Below are 16,673 nucleotides of genomic sequence, written 5' to 3'. Positions count from 1 at the left end.
CTTCCATCTGTGCAACTGCTTATTTCTTATTTCTTGAAGCCTTATTACAGCCCATATAATCAGACATTCCTTAATATTTTGCTGCGTTACATGTCACACATTTGTGAGTCTGAATCTGTTTTGTATGCATATTTACACCATCCCTGAAGCAAATAAATATTCTTAAATTGCAGGCTAAAATCTCATAATTTTTGTAGCTGATTAAGGCATAAAAATGTAAATGAGATAATTGCTTGTTTCCAAAATTTGCCTAAAATTGCACAATTCTTCTAACATAACTGCAGTATCACTGACTGTACAGCTGGTGGGTGTTACGAGGTACCTCAATACTAAAGTGGTAGTAATTTCTTAACATAGGAGGAGCTTTCAAAAATGGTGGTGTGCCTGTACTATCGCACCGTTGGCTTTTCTTGCTGCTGAGTTGAAACTGGGTCAGACCAAAGGCTGCAGTGTCTCTTTTGGTTGATACTGGATAACATGAAATAGTATCTTCCAGTTGTCAATAATTCCACCATCTCTTGCATTAGTTACAAGAGGGGTCTTCTCCTTAGCATATAATTTCATAATCTGTTTGAAACTGAGCTCTGAAGCTGGTGATGGGTTTTTACTCTCCTGAAATTCATGTTACTGCACAAAACTTGAGCCTTTCTGTTGGTTGTCTTCTTCCTGTGCAGGTGGCCCGAGGTGTTGTCTCTGAGAGCTTCCCTCCAGGAGCACCATAGCCAGACTCTACAGAATGTTTGCTCTCTCTTTTGTCGTTATGTTCTCACCTTGTTCTCCAGTATTACATAGTCAGAAATCCACTTGATTTGTTTTTACTCCAGTTTCTTGGCTACATTTTCTAATTTATTTTGCTGCCAGATCCAAATGGAGGATAATTATTAAATCTGTGTAGATTCTCATGTTTCCTACCCCCTCAAGCCTAGTTGAAATAAATCCTGATTTTTGAGAATTTTGGTATGGAACCAAAGGAGTGGAGAAGTCTGAATTCAAACTGTTCTGTGCTCAAGGAGAGGTGAAAATCTATTTTAGTCCCATCTGTGGCCACGTCAGCACATCACATCACACATAGACCTGTAACCAAGCCTAGATACATCTTTTATTCACTGTGACAATGAAACGTTTGAGCCTATCCTACCTTTGTAGCTTAGGTCCCAGTGCAACTCTGTCTGCAGTACAGGGTTGTTAAATACTCCATGCTTGCAGGGAGTCCACCAGTGTGCTCATGCTTTCATTAGTGTAATGTGGCTGCATTAGCTAGACAGGTTTGCCCCCGATAACCTTTTTTTGGAAAAGGCCTTAACCTTTCCTTGCATGCATGGAGGGTTGTGTGCAGTCAGTTCTGCCTGCCTTTATAGCGCTCTGCCACAGAGCTGCAGGCATCCTCCAGCTAGCAGTGTGGACAGAGGCCCAGAGCACTTTAGCCTCCACCCTGCTTTTTCTAGGTGTTTAAGGATGCAGCAAGTGTCTTGAAAATATAAAGCTGCTGTTCTACAAAACAGAAAGATTTTAACTTTCGGCTTTGGTAAATCTCTGGTGAGCATGCTGAGTTTGTTGTTATTTTATTGTTTTGGTTTTTTTTTTATTAAGGTGCATATTTTTCCCTGACTCTGCATGCCAGCCGGGTTCTAAACCTCATCTGCTGCTGGAGACTTGCTTATTAATTTATAGGGGTATTTCTGCAATCTCACTGCACTACCCTTGTCTCTGTCTGAAACATATGAACACCCTAATAAGAAACTGCATGATGGATCTGACATGATGCTTTGTAGTGGTCCGGTCACATTTTGTTATGCAATGTATTTTCTGTCACGTAAAGGGGTTACCAAGAGCGTCTGGAAAACACATAATGGTATGCAACATGGTGCTAGCTTTTAAAACATAGATTTGTTTATGTTCTTACTAAGTGTTCCTTCTTGCCTTCTCCATGGTATTCATATGTGGTTTGCAAAAACTGTTTCCCAAAGGAAAACAGACTTTGCTTTTTGTGATTGTAGAGAACTTTCAGTGTAAGAGTTTAAACAGCGTTTGATTCCAAATCTGCCTTTTTGTCTGTATTGGTTTCTTAAAAAAAAATATACGTTTCACAGGGCTTCATCTGTCCACTATGTATGAAAGTGTGTGTAACTCCCACTGATCTGTCTGAGCATTACCAGAATGAGCACACTGGGACAGAAGGAAGACAGGAGCTTCGTGACCTTCCAGCTGTTACTGTGGGTCTTGTTTATTTTGTTTCAATAGCTTTGGTAATGGACTGCATTAAATGAACATCGATCTTTTCTTGTGGCTTGGGTGTTAGTTTTTTAAATTGGTTCTTTTGATTTCTTACTGAAACATAATTTGATCTCTTATGCATGATTCCAAAGTATACATTCAGTAGAAGAATTAATCTGTGTGTAGCTTGCTGTTTTGCAGTTGTCTATCACATGAAACATTTGTGGTATTGGGAAACTTGCAGTCACCGTATTATTTTTGGGCAGCTTTTGCTTGATTTTCTTGCATATAAAACTTTAACACTATTTGATTCACTTCACATCAGACTCAATATAGTGATAAATGTAGTATCGAATATGGTACGTCCTTTGTGAAAAGAAATGTTTTGAGCTCTTATTAGCTGACTATTTTTACAGTAGATTTCTAGTGGGAGATAGGTATATTGGGTAAAAGATGGAACAGAGGACAGGAGTATAAAAAATTTAGAAGCTTCTCAAGTGTGTTCAAAAGCCTAACATATTGCAACAACATTATAAAAATAATTGTAAACCCAGGGGTTTTTATATAGAGTTTTATTGGAATTTTCTTATGCCTCCAACAAAACGCAAAGGCTGTTTCACTTAACAGATGTTATAAATAGTAGTGCATTTCTAAATTCTTCCAGTTGTGAGTGAAACGGCACAATTAAAACAGTGTGCAGCTTTACACTCCTCAGTTTACAGAATCTAAATTCTTCAAAGTAACAGCCTTCAGCTGCACAAGGCTATCTGAATTTTTTCTGTTGTGAACCTTTAGGGAGTAGATTTGATCTGGGGGCCAGGCAGCTCATCGTGCGCTAAGTGGGTTTGGATGGAGGTGAAGTTTTACATGCTTTCTGCCAATGTTACTTTTCTTGAGTTTTGGAATAGAAGTATTTATTCTATGCTGTGTGAGTGATGTGATTTTATTGTGTTGCTGTATGCATTTGGCAAGTAGTGTTTTTTTTCCTTTCTGACACTGGATGTGTATTTACACTGTTTTTGAAGGGAAAACTTCAAATTGTGGGATGTTATTCCCAAAGATGATGAAAGCCATCAATACACTGGTTATCCTAGAGTTACTTGAGATCTGTTTTCAAGGGTAAAGTGTCACTTGTTAAAGTGAGCGGGACTTATGGTAAAACTGGCCTGTGCTGCTCTCCTGGAGTGCTAGGGGACCTGACAGCCAGGACAACTGGGAACTGGCTTGTAATTAACTCCTACCTCCTGTTGAAGCAGAATGCTCTGTTCACGGTCAAGTCAGCTTTTTATTTTCTGTGTTGTCTGGTCACAATGCAAGTGCCATGCTTGAATAAGCTGTGATGCACTAATGACAGACTGTGGCATTCCTGAGGTGACGGTACCAGTAGACTCTGGGATGTGAGCCATCAGAGGTAGCTTGGTTACCTGAAGGAAGTTACTCTCTTGTTTATGTTGGGTTGTGTTTAACACTGTTTCTTGGAGTTGACTGCAGCTTGTTGTCCGCTTTTGAGTTTTTGTTTTTCTACCATCAGTTACTTATCAGTACTTTTTACAGGTCAGTAGCTGATTACAACTTTTTAACTTGTTAAAACTTGTGTATTTAGTGTAACACATGATATGCCAGTTCAGTTGTTTCTAGCTGTTGCTGTTTCATGTAGCTAAAACTATGTTTCTTGGTGCAGTGATTCAATAAATATCCGGAAGAGGTGAGAGACAAAGATTGCCGATATATATATTTGTGGGTTATTGTTTTTTTCCCTCAGTTCGATCTTTTATTATATCAGCATGCATAGGTGTATTGAAAAAGTGGGAAATCTGTTAATTGCTATCATCAATACTAGTATGTAAAGGTTAAAATACTGAACTACTGAGAAGCTGATGGTTTGCATTTGTTGATGGAAAATGATAGTCTGCATTTGCAACAAGCGCATTGTGATCCTGAAACATCAACACAACCAGGTTGTCACCTTTTATTCCATCTTTGCCATTCCTGGGACAGCATTATAAGAATAATATAATGTGATCTATGTCATCTTATGTAGCAGACGTATGAAACATTGCTGAATTTGGCTTACTTAAACTGGTGTTTGGTTTTCTATTGCTTGTGGATACTACTGTGAAAAGTTCAAAAATGTTTTGTTGGAAACAATGCTGAAGAAGCTCCTGAGTTCTTTTTTTTTGGCCCAGTGCATTCTCCTAAATGAGGAGATAGGACGTGTTTCAAGGCTGGTGTTTGGTCAAACTTTGTGAGACTGGAAAGATTGTCACTTGGTTGACAAAAGCATTTGTCAACCTTGCTTTTAATTTTGCCTATAACTTTCTTTGCTAATCTGTCTTCCACTGATGCACCCTGCCTGCCGATAAAGATTTTAGTAAGTTAGGTCATTTGCCTGTCTATTCTCCTTGCCCTTCCCTTCTCTCTTCCCTCCAAGCAGTGAGAATTGGTCTTGTTCTTCAGTCACGGGCGTCCACACCTGCAGTTTTCGAAGGTGTCTGATGTCCTGTTGTGGGAAAGGATCATCCCCATATACCTACAGCCTTATCTATGGTCTTCCTCTTAAACAGCTCTCTGTGCAGCCCTCTTTTTGCAAACTAGGGATTGCACCATATGAAACCCTGTGAAAATGACAGTGAACTATTCTCCCCTGCCCCCCAAGCGCTGTCTTTAAAAGACAACGGCTTATTCAGCTGCAGGAACAACCATGAAAATGTTGGCAAGTGTCCCTGTCCATATATAGCCAACTCAGCCAAACAAATGCCATATGGAAGTCACACACATTGCCACATTCCCAAACAGGGACATTGTTCCCCAACTTTCATATATACAGTGGTGTCACTAACAAAAGCTGTGTGGCTTCTTCTGTTTTGTTTTCTTTTTCCTAAAGGAATGATACATTTCTAAAGCATGTCCAGCATTTCCTGACCGTCTGTTGAACATTCAGGACATCTAAGCAGTGAGTCAGAGAGGCTTAGTTGCAGAATTCCCGTCCTGGTTTCTCCTGAGGCATCCAAAAACCCCGCTGTATGGTGCTCCTGCAATGTTTAGAATATAGTGGCTGTTAGTATCTGTTGTCTTATTATCTACAACTAGGCTAAATCTAAGGCAAATTTTTAGCAGTTCTTCTGGGTAGTCTTCATAACTTTTCAGATGTTTAGAAAATATGTATTTCTTAGGTAATACAAGCAAGATGTGAACCTGATGTCTTCTAAATAGGCTTTTCACAGCAGGATTGCCTAGAGTGTAAATTGCATACTAGTTGTGCAAAAATGTAGGGTTTTTTAATCTTTGTTTCAAAAGACCTTGTTCTTTACGGTGGGGTTTTTTTCCCTATTTGTCTCTTACTTTAGATGCAATTGATTGCATCTTGTGTTTTTATGGATGCCCTTGGAACGTTGTGGACTTGTTTTACACAGAACATCATGTCAGTGCTTTAATGCTGATACTCTCTTCGGCTGCTCTTTCAGTTGCCTCTCAAATTAGATTGTGGCAGCTGTTTTCACTTCAGTGGTACTTGCCTGCTTTGCACGGGAACAAAAATCGTTGGTTGAGCTACATAAGTACATTCATTTGCTGCAAAATCTGAACAAAACTAAGAGAATGAAGAATTAGAGATGCTGGTTTGATTTGACTTGGCCATGTGATGCGACTTTAAGGAATAGAGAATCCACCAGATTAGAATCTCTAATATGTGACAAAATTGTAGTTTTGTAGGTTGTGACAGAATTGTAGACTTACTCATCAGTAGTAATAAAACCAGAAGATAACTGAACTAGAAATTATGTTGGTTCTATTCTTCTCAGGAAGAATCCAGCTGCTTTTCTGGGAAGTCATCAAGTCTGCAGTCTGGTATAAAATAAACTGTAGCAAGTCATGTTTTTTGTTTTTGTTCAGGAAGGTGAATACTTATAAAATTAAAGTGGACTACAGGTCTTAATTATAGAAAACACTACCTTTTACCTACTTTTCTAATGATTAAATAGAGATGTTATCTGAGGAAGCCACTGTCATCTTACTGTTCATGTAAACACAGAGGAAAGGGCTTTTTCTGGTGAAAGGCATGGAAAAGTCAACTATATTTTCCTTTTAACAATATATAAAGTGACCTAATTTATTTATTCTTTAACTTAAAATACCCCATGAATATTTTTTATCAGAATGTAAGACTTCTGAAATAAATTATGAAACGTGGTCTTCCCCTTGATGTCTAGGCAGACAGTTTAATCTGCCTCTGAGAACTTTGTAAGGATTCAGTTAATTACTTCAATATGTATTTGGGAAATAACACCTGGGAACTACTTGATACATCATTCAGTTCTGAAACAATAAGTTGCTGTCCTTCGTCCCTAAGTATATACAATTCCTAATCTGTCATTAAAATGTTTCAGCCTTTAAATCATTGTATAACTGGAGAATATCTGAGTTTTACCTTAGATTTACTGTATAAATGCTGGAGAATCTTGTATCAGGGAAGGTTGTGGAGGTTCACCTGCAGTGGAAAAATGTGAGCAGTGAATTTAGAATTTTCCCAAATATTTGTGACACACAAAAGCTGAAATTGTATGTCAGAAATCCAGAAAAGCATTTATGCCTCTTGGCACATAAACATGCCATACAAATCCTGAATTTACTTTCAGGTTTTAAACATGCTGGACTTCATTCACAGCATACAGATTATTGTACCTACAGTTGTGAAAGAGTTGCTAATGTAAGTCTGGATTCTGAGACATGGACAACCCTAGGTCATGGCTGGAAGGTGTTAAAGCTCTTCTGGGCTTGAATCACAGCTATTGCTTTTTGTTCATGCAGCTCACTGGAAACAGGCTGTAGGCTTGAGTGGTGGCCCAGTGTTTCTGGAAGGTCAGAGGCGAAGCCCAGAAACTCAAATTTATTTAAACTTAAAGGCTGGTCATGTGAGGCCAAGCATGTTAAAATGCATACTGGATTGTGCTAAGCTGTCCTATAGCATGTATATGGTAGAATAGTCACTAATCTTTTCTGTATGGTAAAAGTATCAGTTAAACTGAAATTCTGTGGGGTTTGGTTTTTTGTTGTTGTTTGTTTGTTTTTCACCACAGTACTTAAATATTTTCCAGAGAGAGTGCTTGTGGAATAAAATTGACTTCAGTGGAAAACAGCAAAGTTTAAGCTTGACTCATAACGTAATTGCTGGCATAAAAATTCAAGATGTTGCAGAAGCTCTGTATTAGCAAATAGAGCTATGGGTGCACTATGTGTGCTATATGGCTCCCTACTACATACAGCTGTAGATCAGCAGCAAGCATAGCAGCCTAAAGGGGACCCCTTGTGCAGTTCTATGCAGTATAAAAATGGGATTGGAGAATAGACTACACAGTCACCACATACTTCAAGAAAATGCTAAGGAAGCTGTGTAGCTATGGCTGTGACTTTCAAAGTTAAATAGGGTACCTTATTTCTTGGACTCCAACTATATGAGCAAATCTGAATTCCATTGTGTAAAAACTGTTTGCCCATGGGACTGTCCTTCAAGAAGTGTCATCATCTTTCTGCCAGATAACTCCAGTTTTACTTTGTGAAAAAGGAGGTTTGAATAAAGCAAGCTGTACTTGCACTCATTAATTACTTAAGACGAGATTTTATATTAGCTCTACAAAGACCATTTCATTAAAGCTCTGGGGGAAACAAGGCCAGTTGGCAGATGAAGACAGATTTAATGCATGTGTATGTAGGTGTCTCAGGCTCTGGTTATCAACGATGGAGCCCAGAGAGCTGTTATGCTGATCCTACATATGGTATACATATTTGTTAGGTTAGCTGAGAAGTTTCTTGCTCCATTAACTGTGTTGAATAGCCCTGCATTGGTAGTGACTGGGGAGCAGACACTGACATGTAAATGTTTGGCTGTTTTTTAAACCTCAAGTGGGAGCCTTCAGCCTCTTGAGAGAATATTTTTGAAAATCTTTGATTGTCTTTGGTAGTGAGTAAGGAAAGTACTGGTTTTCAAAACGTCACACTACACAACTTCGTTAGATCAGGTTTGTGCAGAATGGTGAGGAAAAAACATTGCAAGTAAGACAATATTCTGGGAAGGCTGAAATTTGAAAAAACATATTTTTACACCCTGCCCTACCCCTTCCAGTCCTACAAGAGTAATATAAGGAGAAGCCAGATAAACAATCCATTCAGTCCTATACATTAATTTTTCTGTTATGTAAACTGTTTCTGAATCAGTTTTAAAATAGTCTGAGGATTAGGAGGGCTCTATGGTAGCCTGCAGTTGGTCTGGTTGTGCACTGTGCACCTGTGGATCTGTGCCCCAGCTCTCCCTAAGCAGTGTGTTTTGATGTGGGAGACCAAAGTTCTTCCAACAGTTAATAGCCCTGTAAATTATATTGGTACAATAAAAATAAATATGGTAGTTCTTGGAGTGAGAGTTTCTTTCCAGTGTTGCTTTTGGCATCCTGGCATATTTCCCAAAGAATGTTATATTAATGATTTGTATGAATATTTATGTTACCTGAAAGGAATCATTTACCTTTCATGCCTTTCAGGAAAGGGAGTACTGAGAAACTTACTTTTATCAGGCCTGAAATTAAATCTTAACTATTAGAGGGGGGAAATAGCTGCAAACGTTCTTCTACAGGCTTATTCATCAGTCTGCCCTGGGAAAGTCAAGTAAAGAAGCCTTCGGTGCTTCCACGGAGTCCAAGAACTTTGGTGAAATTTGGCATTATAACTTAAGGTGAGGCAAGACGCTTCCCTGGAAAACCTCTATGTAGCAATTTCTGTTCTTCTCTGAGTGAAACTGGTGTGTTTTGATGAGTCTTTTGTACTGAGGAAGGCCTGTCCCATGGCAAACAGTGTGGTGCTGTGAAGGCGCTTGGGGCTAGGCATGGCTCGCAGGTGTCCACCTGAAAGAGAAATGTTTCCCTTGGGATCAAAAAAATGTGGATTTGAAGTTTAGCATTTCTGTCATTCTCATTGGAATGCCTTGACTGCTGGGCCAGGGGCTATTTTGAGCTATAAATTGTGTGCAGACTCCAAGTGGGTTGTTTGTGTGTGTATATGGGTTTTTGGTTGGGACTCTTTCTTTTTTACTGTTCCTGCTCTGTCTTTCTTCAGAAATTCTGTGGTGATCTTAAGAAGTCCTTCCTGATAAAAACTTGTGCATATGGTGGTTGTGGTTTTCTTTTTGTTTTCCGTTAACTGACGGGCATGTGCAGAAAGCTTTGGACTCAATAAATTGTCATTTCCTGGTGAAAAGATTTTCTATTTATAAAAACAAAACTCAACTAATAATCATTTAACATCTATGCTCTTTTCTCCCTGTGTAAAGAAAAGAAGGAGCCCAACTAGAAACATCAGTTAGGGCATTGCGATTTACAGTGCAGTGATGCAGGGGCTACAAATTATGTCTTTGCTTTTATTAAATGAAGAAGGTGAAATGCCTTTCACTTCTCTGTGGCTGTGCTTTATGCAAAGTAATTTCTAAATCCATTTTAAAGGAAACCTACTAAGTGTCTCTTGGCAAATACAACCTTTTGAAAAGCATAGCTGTGCATGTTTTATAAGGTAGCTTCCTTCTTCAGCTACAAGACCATTGCTGTCATACTTGCTACTTCTGTAAAGGGGTCTGTCAGTTAAGGGAGCCAAGTTCAGGCTTACTGGAAAGGACACCTCAGCTCCCCCAGGTCGTGGTGACAAGTGTTACCTCTTATGGTTGTAACTGCAGTCTCCTCTTTATCCAGGGCAGGCATAGTCCCAATATAGGAATATCTTGCACTTGATTTTGAATCTTGCACTTTGAATTCCTGTGAACTAAAAAAAATGTGTACAATATTTAAGCATCTCAGACCATCAGGTTTCTTCCCCTCTTCTCACACACTTGCCTTTAGATTAATAAAATACACTTTTGCATATATTTTCAAAATTAATCTCAAGATGTTGCTGAGAGATAGTTTTATGGCTATTTTTTTTTTTAAAGAGAGAAAGCAAGAGACTCACCAACCCAAGTCCCTGAACAAGATTGTCAGCTGGGGCTAATAGTTGCAGGCCCAGGAAACCTTTAAACTCCTGTCTGTTACTGTCTGGTGCCCAGGAAGATCCTGGTGACTCCGATTTTCTTACTCTAAAGAGAGCTGAATTAACGCTGCCGACAGAAGAGTTGACATCTGAGTATTACCAGCCTGCGAAACACAGCTGGGTGCTGGCTTCGTGCAGTTTAAGGCTGATGTACGAGCGGTTGGTGCCTGCAGCTGTAGGAGTTGGTGTTCCTGCCCACCCCAGCTCAGCACAGGAAGGATGGTGAGGATGCCCCGTTGCAGAAGGATGACATCTTACTCTGTTAGAGCTTGTACATCAGATGTGTAGAAAACTCTGCGTTAGAGTAAGGGCATGTGTGAGAGCTGTAATCCAGTGCCGACTCCAACACCAGGTCCCCAAAAAGTGAAGCTGGTTGTGGTCATGGCAGTGCTGGTGGAGAGACTGGGGCTCATGGGTGATACGCTCTTTATCCCTGCCTGTGTGAGAGGAAGGGGGTGGCTACTGCAGAGAGGAGGTTTTGTCCATGCTTCTTCCCTCCTCTGCCAGCGATGGCACACCTGTGTCCCCGGAGCTCCTGTCCTCCTGTGGGCTCTCAGCTGCAGCATGTTCCCTCAGCTTGGCAGCTCTGCTCTGCCTCTGGCCCCTTGTCCTTGCAGCCACTGCCTTCAGATCTGCCTGCTGGGGAAATTGTGGGCTGGCTTTGCCTTATAATTGAGACAAATGAATGATTGCTGTTCCTCTGGGCTAGTTGCAAATATAATCTATTATTTCCTCTTCTCCAGGGCTCCTCTTTCCACAGAGTAAAACTCAGTTACAAAAAAACCAAACCCATGAAAAACCAAGCACAGAAAAAGATTTTGCTGTTTAAATGGAAAGAAATAAAGAGCAAAAGGAAGGAGAGGCGAGAGCAATTTTCTACATTCATTGTTTCTAGATGCACTTAGTGGTGCTATAAGGAACATTTTCTTTTCTCTGTTAACAGCAGACGTTCCTGTCACAGGGAAACTAATCACAACACTGAGAACCTCTTGGTAGCATGTCATCCCAAAAGGATGCTGTTTCACTGTCATTGTATGAGACTGACTGCTGTCATCTACTTGGAAGAAAAATATCTCTTGCTATTTGATCCCTCCTCTGGTTCACTGCCATTGCTGTTTGCCAGGGGAACCTTCCTCTGGCTCTTTTACTTAGAGTGACTGTTATTGCCATCATATAATTACATGCTAATTGTGTGAGATTAGCATTGCTGGGAACCTAGTAGTTTAAACAAATTTTCTGTAGCAGTTTTGGCACATACACATATATATATGTGCATTAACATGGTTTAATTTGGAGTAAAAGTGGTGATCAATTCTGGAGATAAATAAATGGTTGTTAAGTGTAAATGCCCGTTTTCTGCTTTGGAAGGAGTATATTGTTTTGTTTGATCTAGTTGTGCCAAAATCAATCTTCAATATGATAGGTGATGGGTTTGATAAGCAACTGTATTTAGAAATTGATTTCTGAAACACTAGAAAAATAATAGCAGTGTTAAAGTCCCTGTCCAGTGCTCTGGAGATCCGGCCATGTTTGAGTAGCTGAATATGATGGTTCTCCCAGGTTGAATCCATGTGAGTGTTTGGTTGTTGAATTCTTAGTGACTGTCAAACAAAATACTGTGAATGTCAAGTTAGAAGATGAGTGCTGTTGTGGTTATCAACGTACACATTCAGGATGTTCACTTTGTGCTAATATTTAAAGTTCTGTGCCTTGCCTATTAACATGCAAATGCAAAATTAAAAGCAGTAAAGGAGTGTCGGAACTCTTCATATGTCCTTCAGAAATCGTATGGGAGTGTATGTTAGGTGAAGCATGATAATCTCACCGTAGTACTTTCATCTTGCATACTGGAGAGCCTTGGTTTAGTGTTGGAATGTGCAGCGATTCATACTGGCATAAGGAGCTGAAGGTGACACAGAAATATGCAAAAGTGTATTTGAAATGTATTTAAGTAACAGAGGGTCTTAATCTCACACGAGGCTCTCTTTGCACAGCTTGGAATTACAGGAAGCCTTTAATGTGAGACTAAATTGTTTCCTCTCACTTATCTCTGTTTTGCCATTGTGGTGTGTATGGGCTGTAGTGTAAATGGGAATTGGGTTCAGAGTTGGCATGATAGCCAAATAAGTGAAGAACCAGTATGAAGCCCAGCACTTAAAAAGAGGTGTAATAGGTTGCTAGATAAAATGAGGTGGATGGTACTTCTTATAAATGGCACTTTGGACACCACATGAATGTTTAGAGGTACATAATATTTATTGTTTTCATTTGTCTGTGGGCCAATGGGTAGAACGAGGGCATTGCTCTGCTGAATTTTCATTCTGGTAAGCTTGCAGGAAATATACTGGAATGCAAATGGATGTATTGGGTGGATGGCTGTAGAGATCTGAATTTCTTGAGGTAGTATTTCTCTGAATTGTATCTACTAATTAATTATATGCAAGGTAAAAAGTGGTTCTTAATCTTTTGGCCCGTATTAAAATCAGTAGCCTAAATGTGGTGGTAATAAGTGTATGAATAGCTGTGCTTTAGAGTGGATTTTTGTAACTCCTTCTTTAAGACCAAACAGCAAACCCGTCTCTTCTTTGGGAGAAGAATCTGATTTTATGAAAAGTTGTATAGGAAATTCTTTTCTTGAGGGGGAAAGAAATTGCAGAGCAGTCTTTCTGAAATGACTTCTTATTTTTCTAAATAAAGGTTTTGTTACTAGTATGTAATGCTGTTGGGAAAAAAACCACTGAAAAGTGAATTATTACTTTTGTAGGCACTTTCTAACTTTTTAATTGCCAAAACTGTTACCAGAGCATGGAAAAATGAGTATGAGTCTTAACTTGCCACCTTTTAGATGCACAAACAAAACTTACAATTCTGTGTAAAAATAAGATGAAAAATATTTCTTGTTTCTTACCTCTTTTTTTGTGTTTTGTTTTTCTTTTCCTTTTTATAATAGGGTTTTATTTGTCCCCTCTGTATGAAGTCTCATGGATCAGCTGAGGAGCTGTTTAAGCACTATGAAGCAGTTCATAATTCTGGCATTGATTCAACTCGTGGAGGGGAAGGTCATCTGTCACCGGAAAGGTGAAACAGTACTCATTTGTGCATTTGGTTTTGTGTCAGTGTTGAGCTGCTTCTGATTACATTGAAGGATGTATTAATTTGAACACTTAATTATGTAGTCAAGTATTTAAATGTTCATGCCCCGTTTCCAGCTACAATTAAAAAGCAGCTTGAAACTTCCATTGGCTGATATTGATCTGACAATAAATGAAAATCAGATACACATGTTTACATTATTAATTCAGTCACCTGTTTCTCATGCAGCTGACAATGCAATATTATAGACTGGAATGATTTTTAGGAGTGTGGCAAATAAAATAAAATTTCCTCCTAATTTCTGGCATAGAACTGAAAGTTCACCTTTTGAGTATGGTGGAGGACAACCCTGAAGACAGACAGGAAACCTGATTTTGCCCCTGGGTAGTTAGAGTACTTACCAGGCAATTACAATGTCAGTATTTGCCTAAATAGGTTCCCATATTACCTAGTTATTTGCAAATCTTGTAAGTTTCTATCTTTGTCGCTAGTTCTCCTTCTGTGTTACCGAAACTCCGTGCTGATCTTCAGAAATCTCTGCTTTATTTAACTGTTAGTCAAAACTGTGGTGTTTGATTTGTTTGCTAGGAACCATATTGGGTTGTTTTATTTTTGAGACCAATGGTATGTAGCAGGAGCTGATTGTATGAAACTTTCTCTAGAACTAGAGTTTAACTGAGTAGTCTGCCTGTGTTGGTTTGGGAAGCTTTTTTCTTAGGGGTAAAATTTACACAGGTTTCCTTTTGCTTCTTGCTAGATCTTTTTCTGTTCAGTGTTTATTTTGGACTGTTGTAAATGACAGTCCATGCTGCTGTTCTGCCACATTTACCCCAAAGTCCCTTTGTTTGTGCACACCAGTGTCAGCGAGCAGCTGCCTGTGGCCTCATTCAGCAAGCGGGGGTACGCACTGTGCGACCCCGCAGGTGGCTACCTGCTAACTGAGCTGGCTTCTGCCGATGCGGGGAAGTAAACGGTTCAAGTGTTTTGTCACTAGTAGAAATGGGACCCAAAATGATGAATAACTACACTGAAATAAATACGTCTATTTATGTAACTAACTCAAGAGAAAAGGTGGTTCTTCAGTGAGAAGAGTGTGGAAGGTAACACGTTTCAGTTGTCATTGTATTTTGCTGGTGTTGTGCAGAGCTGGCGAGCCAGCGAGAGCCAGCATCAGCAGAGGTCTTGTCCTCACAACAGACGGGACCTTCCTTGTGGATAGCTGCCTTCTCTCCCAGCTGCTGCAACAAAAGAGATCAAAATTAGGGCTTTATATAGGAGAAAGTGGTAGGGTACTAGTGGAGTTATATTGGGTTTCCTATGTGCACATTTATTCAAGAATGAGTTATTTCTTCTCTGTCTGATTTAAGCCTTTTCAGAGTGATATAGCTTCGACCTGAAATAATACTTTTAGTAGAATAATAGCATTCACGTAGGGGAATTATTGGTCATAAATATAATTTTTATACATTTTATGAAATATTTATTTTTATGCCTGCAAGTTTCCAATGTCAACCAGATGTTGGCTGGTGATTTTTTTTTTTTCCTGGCTCTTGACAGTTTAAGGACAAGTGGCTTTGTTTTCTCTCATATAATTGAAAAAGTGGACAAGGTCAGGGAGTGTGGATGGAGTGAAAGGAGTCTGGTGAGAGCTGTTGTGTAACACATGAGCTATTTCTTCCTATTAATGTGGCATTCTTTAATGTTTCTCAGTTGCATGCTTGCTTGAGAAAACTCTCATTCAACATAAACATGTTTTTCCAAGACTTGAAATACCATATTAAATATTGCAGCCTGCGTCTAGGAGTGAAGCTTACATGTAATTCATGGGACCAAGACTGGGAGGTGAAATTCCTTATTTAGTCAATAGAGAAAGCTAGGTACTATGAATTACCTTGTGTTCTCTTCCTCCCACCTCTGCAATAAACTACCATGATTAAGTGCCAAGAGTTAATCGTGTAACCCTCTCCAGCTGTGATTCAGTGAGGCTATTGGTGTTCAGTGCTAGGATGGAGGCACTGGCATTCCAGGTGGGGAACGAAATGGAGCATAAGGAAAAGGTAAAAAGGGTTTGCCAGATGGTGAGGCTTAGATGTGCTGAGAGGAGGAAGGAATTGTAACAGCTGTAGCAGAAAGGGAGATTTGGTGAGGATTTGGATGGCAGTAAGAAAAACAAAATTACAATGTCTACAGTTATCCCTTACGCTTTTTTTTCTCCATTCGTTTTCCACTGGTCAGTTAAACTGTATGTAGGTTTCATCTTAAAACTGCCAAGCAAAACTGTGTTGGGAATATTGAAGCAACTATTGTAGAAGGGTCCTTACGCTACAAACTCTTTTCTCCTCCCCTTCTCTTTCCCTTCTACTACAAACTATTTTTATACAGCTTCAAAACCTTTTATCTGCTACAAAGACCAGAGCATCTTAAGTGCTTTAGTACTGCAGATCTGGTATATGCTCAGCCCAACTTCAATATAGTAAGCTTTTTCACCTGCCTGAGATTATAAACAAAATCTTAGGTGTGAATATTAGCTGATTTACTTACTGATATGGGTGAGAAAGCGGCTCTGTCTTCTCCACCCACAACCAATGTATGGGTTTTGGCTTACAGCTGCACCTGCCTCAGTGCAGTAGTATTTGCAAACCTCCAGCAAATGTCTCACACAAGCAGAAATAATGTGTTAATAGCAGAAAACCTTCCTCTGAAAAAAAATTACCCTCCCAATATCCTGTGTTAGTTTTCCTATTAAAATTGGTCCACCCTGGAATTCTTGCGTCACTGGTTCAAGTGTGTGTTTCACTTGCTTCTTGATGACCCTGACCAGATGTTAATATGCTAATGTAGATTGAATCTATGCCTTCTCACTTTAGCTAAGGAATAGCTTACTTTGTTGACTTTTTTTTCCTCCTAAGTGTAGATAATTTAAAAGAACATCTGTGGAGGAGGGGATAATGCAGCACAGAAGCAACAAAACTGTATGGTATAAAACTGAGAGAATGTATTGGCATTGGCACCCACACACATATATTCGGCGTTACTTTGATGACCTGTGTATTCTAGATTTGGAGTGGCTATAGCGGAGTAATGTAACATTATCCTTATATGTATAGTTGTGCAATTCTGTAAGGAGACTTGTGATTCAGAAGGCTGCTGTCTAAATCAATTAGTAACAGTTGTAGCCTTGGATCTTGTGTTCTTGCTTGGCTGGAGACTCGAGCACAGAATTTGAGAACTTAAAATCCCGAGGCTTTAAACGTTCAGACCATTAAGTGAGTGTGTCTGTGGGGCATACTGAATTGCTGTGTGGA

General features: G+C 39.4%; 1 protein-coding gene across 4 annotated transcripts in view; it reads left to right on the top strand.

Moving 5' to 3' along the window:
• The window catches only part of EEA1 (early endosome antigen 1), a 71,294-nt gene that overhangs the window by 9,477 nt on the left and 45,144 nt on the right, over nt 1-16,673 (top strand). For 2 of the 4 annotated variants that reach the window (XM_040594588.1, XM_040594587.1), the window contains exons 3-4: nt 2,091-2,213; nt 13,226-13,353. In XM_040594588.1, the coding sequence (XP_040450522.1) occupies nt 2,091-2,213; nt 13,226-13,353 (251 nt within the window). The remainder of the gene's footprint in view (nt 1-2,090; nt 2,214-13,225; nt 13,354-16,673) is intronic. The other 2 variants (XM_040594590.1, XM_040594589.1) reach the window with 1 other exon arrangement.

The sequence above is a fragment of the Falco naumanni genome, chromosome 5 (assembly GCF_017639655.2).
Source record: "Falco naumanni isolate bFalNau1 chromosome 5, bFalNau1.pat, whole genome shotgun sequence".
In the NCBI taxonomy this organism is placed as follows: domain Eukaryota; kingdom Metazoa; phylum Chordata; class Aves; order Falconiformes; family Falconidae; genus Falco; species Falco naumanni.
Note: the sequence above shows the minus strand (reverse complement) of the source record. Positions and strands in the feature narration are given on the sequence as shown.